The sequence below is a fragment of the Pocillopora verrucosa genome, chromosome 9 (assembly GCF_036669915.1).
Source record: "Pocillopora verrucosa isolate sample1 chromosome 9, ASM3666991v2, whole genome shotgun sequence".
Taxonomy (NCBI): domain Eukaryota; kingdom Metazoa; phylum Cnidaria; class Anthozoa; order Scleractinia; family Pocilloporidae; genus Pocillopora; species Pocillopora verrucosa.
The window spans coordinates 18,962,210-18,979,965 of record NC_089320.1 but is presented as its reverse complement, the minus strand read 5'-3'; the positions used below and the strand labels follow the sequence as shown (position 1 = coordinate 18,979,965).

The 17,756-nt window shown below is 38.7% G+C and overlaps 1 protein-coding gene across 1 annotated transcript; it reads left to right on the top strand.

Annotated features, from left to right (window-relative positions):
• Positions 1–183: 183 nt before the first annotated feature.
• Positions 184–17,257, top strand: LOC131793763 (collagen alpha-3(VI) chain-like). The gene is made up of 30 exons (XM_059111243.2): positions 184–190; positions 730–881; positions 1,431–1,806; positions 2,308–2,352; positions 3,197–3,751; positions 4,278–4,307; positions 4,555–4,587; positions 5,517–5,561; positions 5,794–5,951; positions 6,449–6,824; positions 7,331–7,372; positions 7,535–7,692; positions 8,302–8,683; positions 8,995–9,039; positions 9,162–9,716; positions 10,021–10,050; positions 10,485–10,859; positions 10,980–11,024; positions 11,426–11,583; positions 11,992–12,367; positions 12,548–12,589; positions 12,683–12,840; positions 13,241–13,616; positions 13,764–13,811; positions 14,132–14,674; positions 15,063–15,092; positions 15,391–15,414; positions 15,596–15,964; positions 16,482–16,636; positions 16,838–17,257. Exons 1-30 carry the CDS (start codon positions 184–186, stop codon positions 17,255–17,257), a joined length of 6,108 nt encoding a protein of 2,035 aa, XP_058967226.2.
• The last annotated feature ends 499 nt before the right edge of the window (positions 17,258–17,756 follow it).

Below are 17,756 nucleotides of genomic sequence, written 5' to 3'. Positions count from 1 at the left end.
CCATGATACCCTACGATACGATACAGCACAGACTCGCTGCGTCTCCCACATACATAATGACCACATTGAGATGTAGAGTTAAAAATATGTGAAAAAATACATATCACAAAAAATTCTAAGGAGGACTTGCTACTGTTTGTTTTCCCAGCCAGCGGTATTAATCTCAGAGCAAGCGCGACCCAGATGGGAGGTACGTTTGGTCTCATGTTGACTGAAACAAGTTTAAATGTTTAATGTCTATTTACCTCACCGTCCGATTCCTTTCAGCTTCATTTTTTTGAGGCCACTGTCCTTAGCTTAAACCTTAGCATAAACCATAAATCTTAGATTAGCACTTTCCTTAGCTTAGCATAAAAAAAAGAACCCGTGTGTTTTTAAAAAAGTGAAATTGACGAGTTAAAACGTAACAAAACTATATTTCAGATACAAAAAAAAAGACCAAGAAGGGATACAAAAGACGAGTTATTATATTACTGCCATGAATGATTCGTGCAGCTTGCTTCCTCTCAAAAATCTGGGAGCACCTTCAACCACGTTATGACAACGCATTTCTCGGTTCGCTATCCTTAGGAATTAGATGATGTGGCGTTAATTTTCTGGCTGAATACTAACCAAATTGTCACTTCATGTCTCCCTCACAGGCTGTAAAAAAAAGGAATTACGAATTGACGAGTATCTTATCTACAATCATATCAATTAATTTATGCATTGAAATGTTCTTTGTATAAGGTGGTTGTGACCTTGGGTTTATGGTGGACGCCTCATCAAGTGTTGGTGCGAATTTGCCAAGTGTTCTGAATTTTGTAATCAGCATCGTTCACTCCTTTGCCACCGATATCGGTATGCGGTATGGAATGGTTACGTTTGGTGCTCATGCTCAGGTATGATTACATGATTTCTCAAAACATTCTCGTTTGCTATTTAGCAGTAACCGCTGTTAATATTAAATGTGAACATAAACAAGTGACGATCTGTGAAAATCAGCCAATCGGCGCTGAGCATCACCATGTAAGTGGTGATAGTTTGCAAGTTCAGTTTTGATTGCGGTTGAATGAAACATTCAGGTTACTCTTCTGGACTAGTCTCTTCAATTTAGTTTTGCAAAACAATAGCAACAAAGTGTAGGGCCGCCTAAATATGACTCTCACAAGGAAGATGGAATCATGCTTTCTTTAACCTACAACTCTAGTCTATTCATCCACGTGTCGGGTGATATGAGAATCTTTTTTCAGCTTCACTTTGATGTTGTTGTTGTTTTGGTTGGTTTTTTTTTTTTGCATACTATGCAGGTTTTGTTGGAGTTCTCCGCGTTGTCCTCCCTCCTAAAAAAATAGAATGGAAATATTATCATCAACTAAAATAATTATTGAAACGATTCAATTAGATAGAGAATAATACATGTGTAAGGTTTTTTTTTCATTTCCTTGCAGGTTATCTTCCGGTTTAATCAGTATACATCACTCTCCGACGTCGACTCAAAAGTTGCAAGTGTGAACCTGCTTGAAGGCTACAGTAACGCCCACGAAGCTCTTACTCTATGCAACTCAGTTCTTTTTGCCGGTAATGGGGCTGGGAGAAAGAGAGTTTTGATCGTGCTAATGGCTGGCAGATCGACAGTCAGTTTGACAACAGCTGCCATAACATTGAAAACGGCTAAAGTCAAAGTAATTGCTGTTGGAATGGGTAGCTCATTTTCTAACCAAGAGCTTATAACTATGGCATATTCTTCATCTTATGCTCTATACTCCAACTCCTTTACTGGTTTAGCAGGAAAAAGGCAGACTGTTTCCAATTTGGTATCTGAAGGTAAACGTTATAATAATGAATAAAAAAAAAACTTGTAGAGCAATTCAGATTGAGCCGTTTTTAACGTAATTCATGGTCCGGGAAACTTGCGCCATTCCTTCAACCAATTAGGCGCAAAGCCTAAACCAATAACTATTTGATCAAACACTTTCTTCCTGGCCTGTGGTAGTGTTTGAATTCTCGAGTTCACTTCAGTTCTCATTCGATCCTTACGATATTAAAATTTGTTGTTATAAACTGTTGTAATTACATACGCATCGGTCTATTGCGACATTAAATCGAAATAAATTCCACCATGCGAACTCAATCTGTATTGAGTCGAAGGTCAACTTAAAAGAAAACAGTTGATAATGCAGTGAATTTTGCAATACAACATTTACATAACTACAATTATAAAATTTATTATGACTTTTCAGCAATCAGATATAATCTTTTTACCTTTAGCATCTATTTGCACAAAACTTAAATTAACAACCAAGTTCATGACTCTCTTCTTTATAGTTAGTGGTGTGACTGCCATTGGAACTGCGCTTTCCGAAAATGGAGGTTTGTTAAATCATTATTTCAATAGTTTAATGTCATATGGAACTTTGTTTCAGCTGTCGTCTTTGTTTATTATTTATTAGGGCATGGAGTCGGCTCCCTGCAATATTTTAGGTATAAATGGACAAAATATGTATTGATAATAACATGATTTTGAGTGCAGTTTGGTTTCAACAAGCACGAGTAAAATTTTTCAAAGACAACAAAATGTGTAGTCTTTGAAAAATTTACAAGTGTGTCCTACAACAAATTGCAAATCATGATTTTATTGTTAATAATGTGTACGATCACAGGAAGTCAAGACAGACGAAAATATGAAAGCGTGCGCGCGCTATTTGTAATTAATTTTGCTCTCGTGTTACAGCTTAATTTGCATTCGTGTTACAACTTTGCACTTGTGTCGCATGAGAACGCACTCCGTTTTCAGGCAATCAAATTAAATTATTAACGATGAAATTTCATTCAAAAGTCTCGCAATTTGTTGAATAAAAGCTCTCACCATTATTTTGCTTCGTTTTCGATATGTTTAATTTTAGCCTGACTCGTTTACGCTTCCTCTTTGACCGTTCACCTCGCCCCCTCCTAGTGGAGGGCTTCAAGGGTTCAATGACTTAAAATTAGAGGTTCTCCAAAAAAATGTATAACCTTATTTACGGTCTTTAATTTTTTTGTTTTTGTTTGTTTGTTTGGTTGTTTTTTTTTGTTTGTTTTTTGTTTATTTCCTTTCTCGCAACAGCAAACTTAAATTCTCAGATTGACGGTAATTTTGTGTGGTTGGCTTTTCTCAATTAACTTCCCTTAAAATGGGCGTATAAAAGTATGCTTAATGCGATATTTACCTTTTTAGCTTGCCAAACTCAAGTGGACCTTGGATTCCTGATTGACGGCTCTGGAAGCATAAATTACTTTGGCGCAGGAAATTTCAGAAAGTGTTTGGATTTTGTAAAAGCTCTTACTAGAGCTTTTGTTATTTCTCCAACGAAAACAAGAGTTGGGGCTATTGTTTTCTCATACCGCAGTAAAATTCAATTCGACTTCAGCCAGTACCACAGGCAATCAGATGTAGAGGCCGCAGTCGATCGCATAGAATACCCCGGACGTTCGACGTACACTGGTGTCGGTCTGAAAATGGCCGGTGAAAAATTATTCAGCAATATCAGGAAAGGAGTTCCACGAGTACTGATTGTTATAACGGACGGCTTTTCCCACGATAATGTCGCCGAGCCTTCTGCAGTGCTTAGAAAGGCTGGAGTAATAATACTGTCCGTTGGACTGGGAAAGTATTACAATAAAGCTCAGCTTAACGTCATAGCCAGCAACCCACAGGAAGAGCACGTGTTTTCGGTGGATTTCTCTCAAATGCCGATTATAGTTAGGGCAATACAAGATAGGTTTTGCAGAGGTGAGAAGCGCGTTGGAAGAAGTAACCTCAGATCTCGTGAGGATGATATATTGCCTAGTACTATATATTGATACTTGGTGATATACAGAAAAAAGAATATGATCGATATTATTTAGTGTACCTCGTTTCCTGAAGGAAAGTAAATAGCAAATAGCGTGCTCCACATTTAAAACACAAGTGTACTTTGAAGTTAATCGAAAAACAGTCGTTTGATCTTAACGCGACCTTTGCCTTGTTGATAAAGTTGTTATTTTTTTCATCGCGCATTGATCATGGTTAAACCACATTTTGACGTTCAGTCTTCGGATGGTTGACTGCACATAGGAATCTCCTCAAATTTTAAAGGTACTCTGAAAGATATACATTTCATCTCGAGCTCAATCCGTTCTGACAAGTGGCTAGCGATAAATGAAAACTGGTTCTCGAGAAAACAATAAATATAATAAATTATTGACTTTCTATTAAAAGAGCCTACGCAATGACCGCCATTTAAAACAACTGATTCAATTGATGTGTTGTTTTGTAGATTCCGCAAAGGCCGTCTCTGAAGGAGCAAGTAAGTAATACTGAGGCGTCAAAAAACTAATTTAGAGATTCCAGTGCATGGGCCGACAGGTGAGTGAATTCATTGATGAACGACTCAACTGATGATAGTGATCGATAGCCTGGTCGATGGACTGACTGAATCACTTACTGCCAAACTGACTGCCTGCGTGATTAACTAAATTATCAAATGACGCTGACTGATTGATTGAAGTTTTTTTTGATGTGTTACAACTTTCTTTTATAATGGTTTATTTCAGCCGGGACAACTGTCACCACCACGGGAAGCGGAGGTAAGTCTTTCTATTGTACTTATACTCCGTGAAGAGATCCATGAATTTAATTCATTGTCGCATGAATAATAATAATAATAATAATAATAATAACTCAACCTGTGTGTTGATATAAAGTTGGTCAAATATGATGAGTCTTATCTATTTAAGGTTTTATTGATGGCATCTATGCTATTGACAGTAAACGGTAAGGAAAAACTGTCATCCTCACTTGAACAGAAGAGACGGTACATAATAGTTATAATTAAAACAACAAACTAGGTGGTAAAGACAGAAAGGCAAAGAGAAATCCAGGAAAATATGAAAAATCCACGTTAAATCATCTGGTCTAAATCTAAAAGAGATCTTCAAAGTACAAATGGTGTATGTAAAGAGATGACTACTTGTCGATTATTTGCGAGTAAGGATTGCTCGTTCATTGGAAGAAACACCTCACTGCACTTAGTGCAACATTGTTCTCTCTTCTTCTGTTCTGGCTACAGCCACTGGAGACAAATGTTTTGGCGATTGCTGCTATCTTTTGATGAAGTCAGAGAGCTTATGGACTGAGAACCGAAATAGCTGCTCAAGACATATAGTCTTGGTCAAGCTTTCTCACGACCATGGGTTTTGAGAGGGGGAGTGGGGAGGGTGTGATGAGTAAAACACGAGGTCGCGAGAGAGAAACTAATCACCAGTTACTTGGGCGCGCGTAGATACGGAATTTCTCTGCGAGTGTCTAACTATTAGCATTTCATGTCGGTAGGTATGACGGTAAGCTGTTGAGATATTTAAGATTCACTGTGACCAGCTAAAAATAACCATTTCCAACCCTTTAATGACTACCGTTTTCTTCTGGATCTGTATTACTATCATCTCCGTAATTTCCACGCTGCACTTACATCTTACGGTAAAATTGTCATTGAAGGCAAGTTTGGTACTTCTTTCAGTTGGTGGAGTCAGTAGCGGAGGAATTACAGCGACAGGAACGTCAGGTCAGTTCTTTCCACTACATTGCATAGGTCCTGAATAAGGATTTTTCGATTCATGCACACCAGCTAAAATGTCCCTGGTGAGTTTTACCGTGGCAAATTACTTTGTCATTTAGTTATTTGGACAAGGGGTCTTGCCAAGGTCAAAAGGTCAACTTATCCGCCAAATAGAATTCCTCAAGGGAATTTTTGTCGAGGCTATGGCTATGTCATGATCCTGCAATCTCTTCCACAGCAGGACTTGACTTGGCCATCATGGTGGACGCCTCAGCGAGCGTCGGAGGAGCATTGAACTTTCAGGTCATCATGAATTTCGTGACTGATGTATTCCACTCGTTCAAACTCGGGAATGGAGTGAGATACGGATTAGTCGTCTTCGGTGGCAGGGCAAAGGTAGGCGTTCATTTCTTGAAATTGACTTAAACTTTGTCAAAACTTTGATAAACAAGAATTTCATAATTACACTTATAACTGCGATGTGGAATCGTTTTGTTTATGTCATGTATAATTTTCAGATGAAATTTATAATTGATTATATACTTACGTATAGTCCGGCGGTTTAATTTTCTGGTTTGTTACCCACTGTGAAGCGCCTTCTGATCGATCTCGTGAAAGCAAAAGCAAGCTTAGTTCTCTGAGTGGCTATTCATGGCCTAGGTAGATGTCGTAAGGAGCCATTCTTAACTCACTTGAAAACCAACTAACAACGAATTGCTAATTTCTGATTTCTTCTACTCTTGAATCAGATAGTTGGAGATCGTGGCGCGAATATGATTTGCCAATCCCAGAGAGAAGCAATGGAAAGCAAATTCAACATTTCTGTAATATGTAAACTAAATTAAGTTTGAAAAACATTTACATAATGCAACAAGTACCATTATTTCTTCCAGGTCATATTTGGATTTAATCAATACAGCTCCATCTATGATATCGACGCGGAGATTGCTAAGGTCAGGATGTTGGGTGGCAGCTGCAACATAGGCGCTGCTCTCTTAGAATGTCAAACATCCCTGTTTGCTGGTGACGCACGAGGAAGAGCACGTGTTCTTCTGGTGCTTGTGGCAGGAAGCACTAGTACGGACTACTCAAATGTGGTCGGGTCATTGAAAACTGCTAGAGTCAAGATTTTCGCTGTTGGAGTTGGCGGCTTATTTGTTCAAGCACAGATAACAGCTTTGATAGCATCTACGTCTAACGTGCTAAACACTGCCTCATTTAAGGGTTTGGCAGATATTACAGGAAGCGTTTCAACAATTATATCGCAAGGTACATGAACGCACTGCTTTCTGGTTTAAGTAAGACTCAGAGTAGTCCCTGTTTTCTACTGAACCCGAGATATTGTTTTGTCTAATGTTATTAAACTGCATGACAGATTCTGTTGAGGAAGAGGAAGATCTCTTGGAGTTTGTAATATTAAATGGGAACTCTGTGTTAAGTATAGGAATTAAATTGCACGACAGTTGTCCTTAAATTTCTCGTAACGGCACGAAGAATCCCTGTAAGCAAGAGTATTTTTGGCGCTCTTCTGCATCTTATATTCTCACCAACGTTAAGTGCTTGGTGCACATTTCAGAAAATTCTATTTAATTACAAGTTCAAGACTATACTAATCTTGAATTTGTAGTTGAATAGAATAATTATCATGAATACCTATTTTGAAGTTATTCGATTTTCCTTAAAATTTATCATAGTTTAGGGTTTAATTTCGGAAGCTAACTTGGAAAGCATTTATTTTCTATGATGCTTAATATTATTTGTTGCTATCGTTTTAGCTGGAGGAGTCAGTACCATTGGAAGATCCATTGCAAAGGGAGGTGGGTGCTGTACTGCATAAATGATAGGGAAAAAACGAATCTTGTTTCAGTAACGAAAAAGGGGGCGCTGCCACTATTACTTCATTCTTCATTCATCTAAATTTTTTATTTTGTGTCATTGAATTGAATATGTCCAAGCTTCACCCATTCGCTTTATTTCAGGTGGATGTGACTTGGCTTTCTTGGTGGATGCGTCATCAAGCATCGGAGACGATAGAACGCTCGGGCTTGTTATGAACTTCGTAACTAGGATTTTCCATACTTTTTCCGTGGTTGGTGATGTGCGGTACGGATTGGTAGTATTTGGTGACAGTGTTAAGGTACCTTATCGATATATTTAATTTAATTATTGCATCGATGTATCATTTTTAATAAGCATTCACTTGATCATTCATTAACCCCTGCAAATTCGAACTCCTGAGAGAAATAGTCCCACAATCACTGGACAGAAGTAAGAGTTGGCTAAAGCGGATAAATGGGGGAAAACAGTTTTCAAGGAAACTGCTCTACGTTCCAGTCTGCGAATTCTCCCTCATCCTGAAATTATCACATGGGTGGGAGGGCAGATATAATCATCGGATTATGGTTTGATCCTTATGAACTTGATCATGACAGTAGTAGAATTTGAGGAGGATGTTGGCGTCTCCCTTTTGATGGAATGCTTTAATACAAGTATCAATCATCACAAAAACACCAGCCCACGCCGATTCAATCTAACTTTCATTCAAGCTTGTTCCCAGTAGGTCGACTTATTCCACCCTTAAAAGGAAATATAATTGACAAATAAGTTAACTTGAACATCGAAGTAAACTTATTAAAACCGTTTGTGCGCAATCTTTTGACCCTAACCTTCGTATAGTACCTCTTAGACTCTTCTTGAGCTCATAACGAATTGATTTTGTTATAGCATTCATAATTTTTGTTGGCAGATTGTTTTTGGATTTGATCGGTATTCCTCACTCTCTGACGTGGACTCAGCAGTTGGCAATGTCGAGTTGGTGGGTGGAAACTGCAACGTCGGTGAGGCTCTTTACCAGTGCGGTTCCAAACTGTTTACCGCTGACACGACGGGGAGGTCGCGAGTGCTGATTGTCCTTATGGCGGGAAGAGCACAGGAGGATCTAGGCATTAAAGATGCAGCCGATGCCTTAAATCAAGTTGGAGTAAAAATCATTGCAGTAGGAATGGGATCTTCTTTCGATAGAGCACAACTTCAATCGATGGCTTTCGCTACATCTTACGTCTTAAACACCTCCTCTTTCGGCGGATTCGCAAGCATCACTGAGAAAGTGATCGGCCTTGTGTCGCAAGGTAAATAACTCTCAAATCTTTTGTCTTCTTGGTAACATAATTCATTAGTTTCTGTATTTTCACGATTCCTTTCTATTTTGAGAGTGCTCTTTTTCCCCTTGCATCCAAAAATCCAAAAGATTTGCACCCAGGTTTCGGATACTCTGCATTTTTGATGTGTTCGCTTGGCGCTATTGAGCCGAGTCTTTACATTTAGTTCGTAGTGTAATTTACTTTCATAGGAAAAATATACAGAACTCTAATCGCAACACTAGGAACGTGTACCTCGAATTCAAATTATGGACTTACGTTTCGTCCATTTTTGTTTTCAGCTGGCTCGGTTACTGTCACTGGACCTAAACCTGCAGTAGAAGAAGGTTTGATGATTTGAATCTTAACTCAGTCTGTCATCGCTGAAATACTAGACGACTTAATCTTTTTTTGCAAAAGGGTGAACATTTGTGTGCTTACGTTTCGTCATCTCCATGTTCTTCCTTAGCCTGCAAAACGCAAGTGGATCTTGGTTTCCTTATAGATGGCTCAGGAAGTATCAACTATTACGGGGCAGGAAATTTCAGAAAGTGTTTAAAATTTGTCAAAGCTCTCACAAAAGCGTTCGTTATTTCTCCTACTGACACAAGAGTTGGGGCAATTGTCTTCTCATACCACAGCAAGCTCGAATTCGACTTCACTCATTACAAGACGCAATCAAATGTGGAGGCCGCCATTGACAGAATTCAATACCCTGGATTTACGACGTACACGGGTAAAGGGATAAGAATGGCGGGTTCAAAGCTTTTTAACAATATCAGAAAAGGCGTTCCTCGTGTACTTGTCGTTATTACTGATGGATATTCTCATGACGCGGTTGCTCAGCCATCTGCCGACCTTCGATCGGCAGGGGTTAAAATATTAACCGTTGGATTGGGAACTCATTACAACAAAGCTCAGCTGAGCGTTATGGCAAGCTATCCGCAGAAGCATCACGTGTTTTCAGTTGAATTCTCTAAAATGCCACAAATAGTCATGGCGATACAGGATATGCTTTGTAAAGGTAAGAGCTGAATTTACTTTGGTCTAGAGTTGCAGTAAAGTCCTTCTATCAAATATGTTATTGATGCCTGAACTTAGTCATTAGCAAAAGGATAAAATATTTGTGGATGCTCAACTTTTCTGTCCACGTAAATAAATTAAGATGTGATGAAAAGTTATGTTTTAATTTAGAGCTTATATTTCACGATGCCTCAAGACATAAATTGGGAAGGGCCTTGTTAAATTTGGCAAGGATGATTTCATTTTCTTACTTTATGATTGGTACTAATGCCAAAACTTGTTAATCCACTATGATGTTTCCACAGCTGCCACCACTGCTGTCACGGAAGGAACAAGTAGGTGCTCAAAGCTCCTCACAATAGAATTGAACCCTAAAGGCGGTCATTTCATAGAAAAACCACATATTAGCTGGCAATGAAATAGTATGGATTGTCTCACTATGTAATCACTTTTGATGTGCCATTCGCGTCGGAGATGATCTCAAGTCAACTAATAGGAAAATTTTAAACTTGATATATTCAAGTATTTGTGTTATTGGTATTCATTGATTAGTTAGTTATGCGCGTAGATTTGTCTTGTTTGTATGTCAATTAATGCAGTTGTTGTTTCTCTGTATCAATGTTTCGTTACGTTAACTGATACTTATATTTATTTCACCTTTAGCTAATGGCGTTACTTTACCCTCAGGGGGAGTAGGTGAGCATTCTTTGCTGCTTACATGTTCATATTGATGAAAATTTAGAACATAACTAGCCTTTTTTATGTTTAGGTGCCGGAAGTAAATGTGACGGAAGTTCATGTTACTTGTTTACCAAAGCTGGTAAAACGTGGACTGAAAATCAAAATAGTTGCAGAGACAAAGGAGGTGACCTGATCTCCATTGAAACAGAAAAAGAATGGACATTCATAAATAACGCGATTCAAAGTCTCAATTTTGTGGGAGTGAGTGAATGGCACATAGGTCTGAAGAATCAAGGAAAAACATGGCTGTGGGTTAGTGGAAAGCCGCTGACCATCGCCAAATGGCAACCGAACGAACCATCTGGAAATGGAAATGCAATTGTGATCTCTAAGAGCGCAAAGGGACTGTTTGGCGATGTAGAAGATGATAGTGCAAAGGCCTATATCTGTGAAATATCTCAATGTAAGACTCACTGACTTTGTCCACGTATATATAGCTACTTCAACTAATTTCAGTCATTTGTCCTTGTTACATTTGCGATCATGAATCAAACAGTTTTATCTTATTCGTACATTGTTTCAGTAACCGCCAGTGCTCTCATTTCGCAGCCGACAACAGCAGGTGTGGGTAAGTGTACATTGTAAGTTTCTTATTGAAATGACCAAAATATCAATCCCTCCAGCCCAATCTAGATAGTTTCATTGCATTTCGCGCGGCAATAACGCATTTACCACCCCGATTACGATATCAGCTAGATTACTTTTTCTTTACAATGTAATGCCATAAAAACACGTCGGGTCGAACCAACTAAATTTCCAAAATCTGCCAGATTCAGTCCTGCAGCGCTATTTTAGTTGGCTCAAGGTAATTGACAGATAAAATATATGCACAAAAACTGCAATGAAATGGTCACATTGTATAAAAGGATTCCCATCATTATTCTGTCCTTTTGAACCGATTGTTTGAGGCATAAATTAGAAGCCCAAAGAAGCGTTTCAAGTGTTTCAGTTGAATTTATTTCTCTTTAGGAGGATGCGATCTGGCCATCATGGTGGATGCATCGAGGAATGTTGGAGGAATAGGAAACTTCCAAATGATTCTCAATTTTATCGCCACTGTTTTCCACTCGTTTACACTTGGGAATGGTATTCGATACGCACTTGTTGTCTTTGGTGGCAGAACCAAGGTATGAGAGCGAGGAGGTATTTAAAATAAATATACCATATAAAATGTTCTATATTTGGTTTCTAAAGGACGAAGGATACCTGATAAGTGAGCATAGGTCACAAGAATAAAAACTACCTACGAGATAAACAAACAAACAACAAGTTCGATTTAACGTTCTTTTTTTTTTTGTAATTTCAAGGGGTGCTAAAATAGAAGATTGAGTTGTAAACAAATTATTGTTTGCGCGGTATTCCAAAAGAGAGGTGTTTAGCTCTGTGGATGGACTCGTTATCATTTTCAGTTACTTGTCAAAGTTATTCATATTTACCGAGAAATATAAAATTAAGTTAAAATTAAGTGGTTGACATAACCAGAATTGCTTGTACATAACAAAGAGGGCTTTTTTTTGCGATGTCTTCTCTTTCAGGTTGTATTTGGATTCAATCAGTACACATCAATCACCGACGTTGATAAAAAAATTTCCAGTCTTACATTTGAAGGTGGTAGCTGCAATGCAGGTGCTGCTCTGAACGAATGCCAGACATCCTTATTTGATGGTGATGCTGGAGGAAGGAGACGCATCCTTCTGGTAATTATGACAGGGACGTCTGATGACGATATCTCAACCACTACAGGATCTCTAACAAAAACTGGGGTCAAAATAATCGCCGTGGGAATGGGGTTATCTTATGACAGAATGCAGCTGTCTGCTATGGCCTTTACTCAGTCTTACGTATTTACAACAGCATCAATTGACGGTTGGGATGGCATTATAGGAAGCGTTTCTCAATTGATATCACTAGGTAAGTCAATGATAATACGTTTAATTTCGTCAACCTGGCCTTTTTTGATACCTCATTTCCTTTTTTTTTTACCTGGTGCACTTGGAGCAACCCTGTAAACAAAGCTGGTATCATAAAATGTTCCTCTGTAATAATTGACGTAAATTCATTTATATTTTTACTATTTTGGCAATTTTTTAGCTGGTGGGATCGTTGCTAATGGAAAGGAACAGGCTAAGACAGGTACGTCATTTCTTTATGATATTGACGGTTTTGCGTTTCAATTTGATTCAATTTATAAAAGAAAATTCGTAAAAAATGTTCCATTTTTTCTAGGTGGTTTAGACCTTGCGTTCTTGGTGGATGCATCTTCGAACATTGGTGGAGAGGCAAACTTCCGCCTTGTTTTGAACTTTGTCAGCAACGTTTTCCATTCATTTGCACATGCGAGAAGCGTACGGTACGGACTGGTTGTATTTGCAGACAGTATTAAGGTAAGCAAAGGTAATTTTTTAAAGGTCGTTCAATGTTTGGATAAAATACTTCTTTGGATATCGCTCTCAATGTGTGTGAAACAAAGGTTAACTTGTCACTGGCGCAAAGTGGCCCGCACAGTCGAAGCTTATCCCGGTTTCAACGGAACAAAGTAACCAGGAAAATTGCTTCTCCCCCTGAATGGGCAGCCAGTCCATCACAGGATACCCCCACCCCCGAGAATTTAGTCAGGTTTCTCTTACAGTCTACAAGTACATATTTATACCCATGGATGGAAAGAAGCACCGTGAGCGAAGTGTATTACCTAAGAACACAACATTGTGACTATGACCTACAGATCATCGTGTTTCCCCTCCGTCTATCTCGTACGTGTATCAAACTGGGACCATTTAATTGCAGGTGGTGTTTGATTTTGGTCAGTATACCTCAATATCGGACATTGACTCAGCACTTAGTGGTGTGGAGCTGATGGATGGTGACTGTAACGTTGAGGAAGCCCTTTATAAGTGTGGCTCTGCGCTGTTTACGGATGACGCCAAAGGAAGGCAGCGGGTACTCATTTTTATTACAGCAGGAGTATTGAAAGGAGACTTCAGTAACGCTGCAGCGGTGTTGAAAACGACTGGCGTAAAAATAATCGCCGTCGGAATTGGTGCCTCAGTTGACAACTCGCAGCTTTCCACCATAGCATCTCCTGCATCTTCAGTACTAAATGTTGTCTCATACACAGATTTGACTGACATCACTGATGGCGTATGTAAAATAGTACCAAAAGGTATACGAAATGAAAAAATTCAAATTCCTTATCCAGTTCTCATATTTGTTACAAATTCCCATCTCTTCCCAAACTTGATGAATCAGTTATCTTTATCACAGACAGTTATTGACTCTTGCGTTTTCAATTTCTAATCTATTATTTCAGATGGTGGTTCGAATATAGCAGGAATTACACCCAAGCCCACAGGAAAGGGTTTGTAAAGTCTTATCTACTAGGAATGTGGAGCCTGGTAGTGCCTGTGATAACGTCCATTTCATTTTCGATATAGGAATTTCTTCATAACTTTTCTTTTCCTTACCATGTGATTAGTCTCGAATACATTAGCAGCAAACAGTGGATATGAGATACTAGAACGAAAATTGGATAGTTATTCCAATGATTATGTGGAAAATGAGCAATAACTCCTATACTGTTAAAAGTCAATCAGGAGGTAGCCTGCATGACAGTTAATAATCACTTTGCCAAGAAATAGACGTTTGGAACTTCTAATCGTCTAATCGTTTTTCACCTAGAATGCAACACCAAGTTATACCTGGGGTTCTTACTAGATGGTTCCGGAAGCATAAACAAGTATGACCCTGGCAACTATAAAAAATGCCTGGGATTTGTGAAAGGCCTCGCAAGAGCTTTTCCCAATTCGAAAATTGGAGCTATCGTTTTCTCATATCAAAGTGAACTACAATTCGACTTCCATCAATACACAAATCCAGCCGATGTTCAGACGGCGATCGATGGCTTCAAGTACCCTGGACATTCAACGTACACCGGGAAGGGATTAAAAATGGCAAAGGAGAGACTATTTAAGGGCGTCACAAAAGGAATTCCGCGCGTTCTAATCGTTATAACAGATGGAAAGTCCCATGATGATGTTATCATTCCTTCGGAGGAACTTAAACAGTCTGGTGTAATTGTTTTATCTGTTGGAGTGGGAAAACGCTTTAACAAAGCAGAATTGTACATTATAGCGAGCAACCCAAAAGAAAAGCATGTGTTTACCGTAGATTTCTCTCAAATGTCGAATATTATTACGGCGATACAGCAATTAGCATGTAAAGGTAAGTACAAATTGTTTCGTTACTAAATCTTTATCATAAAACTTAGAAGTGTACCGATCGACTTTATGGTTTCTGAAGCACTGTCTTTGCATCGCTACGTATCTAAGGGAGGCACTTGTGTAGTTTCGTTTCTTGAATTCAAGTCCAGTGAAAAATACCTGAGTAAACCCGGTGATATTATTAGAGAGTAATATCATTTTTGACGAACTCGCCCTGTGCAAATCTATTTAAAACAAGAAACGTACGAAGAGTTTTACTTATCTATTTCCCATCAGCATTGGCAGATAACTGGACTCTAACTCAGGAATGCAACCCCTATTCTTCCAGTAAATCATCTGGCTAGGTGCCACTACCAGTGGTAATTTTTTAATTCTTTTTCTCTTTAAAGCTGCTGTTACAGCCATCGAAGAAGGAACGAGTGAGTTTCACGTATTTGATCATCTGTAGCCCAGATATTGTTGTTGGTGGTCTGGTTTTTTTTTTCTCGAAGTCGTTCCACCTTTTGTTTATCTTAGCATTCGCTAAGAATTTCTACTTCCTACATTTTTTTATGGGTTCTTTGAATGAGATGTAAATACCGATTTGGCTGAGTAACTTTTAATCAAACAAAAAGTGTGTGTGATAAAATCGTTATTTGGAGTAAGTTTCTCTATTGCATTAAATCATTACTTCTTTTTTTCTTCATTTTAATTTCTCCATTTTTTCACTTTTCTTAGCCGACGGAGTGGATCAGTCTGGAGGTAAGAAGTCTTTTACACTCTGAAAGTGTCTTCTTTTCTCTATGAAAATTGGTTCGATTAGTAAAATTCTCTTGAACTGTCCGTTTGGAATGAATTTTGAAGGGGTTAAAGCTACAGAATCTTTTGTCGGTAAAGCTTAGCAATGTAAAACACATTTTTATAATTGTCATCGTTTCGGTAGGTAAATGTCTTGCGGATTCCTGTTACATGTTCACTAAGTCGGGCAAAACCTTCACTGAAAACCAAAACAGTTGCCAAGACAAAGGAGGGGACTTAGTTTCGATGGAAACAGAAGAGGAATGGACATTCATAAACAGTCAGATCCAGGCCTTAACTCTTGCTGGCGGTGTGAATGCATGGCAGATTGGTTTGCGAAAAACAGGCCTGAACTGGGCGTGGGTTAGTGGGAAGCCACTAACCATCCAAAAATGGCAACTGAACCAGCCTTCTGGTGATGGAGCCGTAGTTGTGATATCAAAGGACAAGCAAGGACTCTTTGATGATGTTGCAGACGAAAGTGCAAATGCTTATATATGTGAAATACCTAAAGGTAAAAAAAAGCTTTATCCATAAAATAACTAAGTATGATTCTTCTATTATGAATAATTTATTTCATTTTATTTTAACCTAAAAGATACGTGTGCACATAGCATTTTTGATCCGCTCGATGATATAAAGTAGGCAATTTGCATATGGAATATGAATAACTATATCTACGCATTGTGGGGAAAAACAGAAAAAAACTCCTATATAATGAATTGAAAATTTACGTTCTTAGTGTTATCCGGAGCTAGTTGTAATGATCGGCCATCGTTTTCAAATCCAATACGGTGCTTTTTTTTCTAAATTAATTTGAGTTCCATCGTTCACTATTTTCATCTTAAAAGCTGTACCCACCAGTGTCATCGTAAGCCCAGGGATAACACGTGCAGGTCTGGCCATTGATTTTCTTTGCTTATTTGATTGTTTGTTTTTATTGTTTGTGTTTTTGTGTTTTTGTTTTTACATCTACGGTTCGCTATAGTCCATTCGTGCAATATGCTCATTGTTTGTTTATCCGTATGTAGGTGGATGTGATCTTGCCATTTTAGTGGATACGTCTAAGAATATCGATGAAAATGATCTCCAGGATTTGTTAAATTTTGTCACGGCTGTGTTCCATTCATTTACCCTCGGTAATGATGTCAGATACGGATTGGCTACTTTCGGTGGCAGTGTTGAGGTATTTCATAGCAACGTGTTCTCGCTTATCTTTATTGTTCCGCCATCCTTTTGGTTGCTTAAGGATCCTCTTTATGCTTCTTTATCTTTACACTCTTCTAACCAAAGTTATTTAAGCCAGCGTATGTCTAAACTTTTTTCTAGTTATAAACGGATTGCTTCTCAAAATAAACACTAATTTATCTCCTTGTGTCTCGTTTAGATTGTCTTTGGTTTCAATCAGTTTTCCTCTATCGACGACGTTGATAAGGCAGTCTCTGGCGTCAAGCGCAAGGGTGGCAACTGCAATGCTGGTGTTGCTCTTCGAGAATGCAAGACGTCACTGTTCGTTGGTGACGCCGGGGGAAGGAAGCGAGTCCTTCTCGTCCTCTTGGCAGGAAAGTCTGATGGTGACTTCTCCATAGCCGTTTCATCGCTTGCAACAGCTGGAGTCAAGATCATTGCTGTTGGTATTGGCAGCTCATTCGATCGGTCACAGCTTTTAGCTTTAGCATCTTCTTCGTCCTCTGCTCAAAGTGTAGGCACATTTGGCGGTTTGGCATTTACCGTTGGAAGTTTCACAAGTCTCATATCGCAAGGTGACTATAACTGTGCTTTCGAGCTCTTAATTGGCTTTGAATAAACTACTGAATTTAAAATGACATGGCAAAGATTTTAACTATTTGTACCACTTAACCTTAGCTGGAGGAATTAGTCCAAGCGGAACCACATCTGTCCCGAAAGGTAGTGTTACTTTTATTAATTTTGTCTGACCTTTTTATATCTGCATGGAAAGCGAGGAATTTGAATGAACTTATTAATTGGTAATTAGAGAGATAAATAGCTAGGTTTTTAAACTCGCGGGTAGAGTGTAATAAAACGAAACAATAGCAAAAATAATAACTTTCGAGGACTTTTTTTCTTACCTCCGCCCTAACACGTTACTGAGCTAAGGCGATATTTTCTGTGGAAGAAAGGGCGCAGGATCTCGTCCAGTAAAAATCAGTTAGTTTATGCCTCACCGCTTATATTACGTATCAATATTTTTTTCCACGACTGCGATTAAATGTCGCGAGAACAACAGGCATTTCCCCCGATTTCCCGAACTCTAGGTTTAGGAGGTCAAAAATTGACATGCCCAC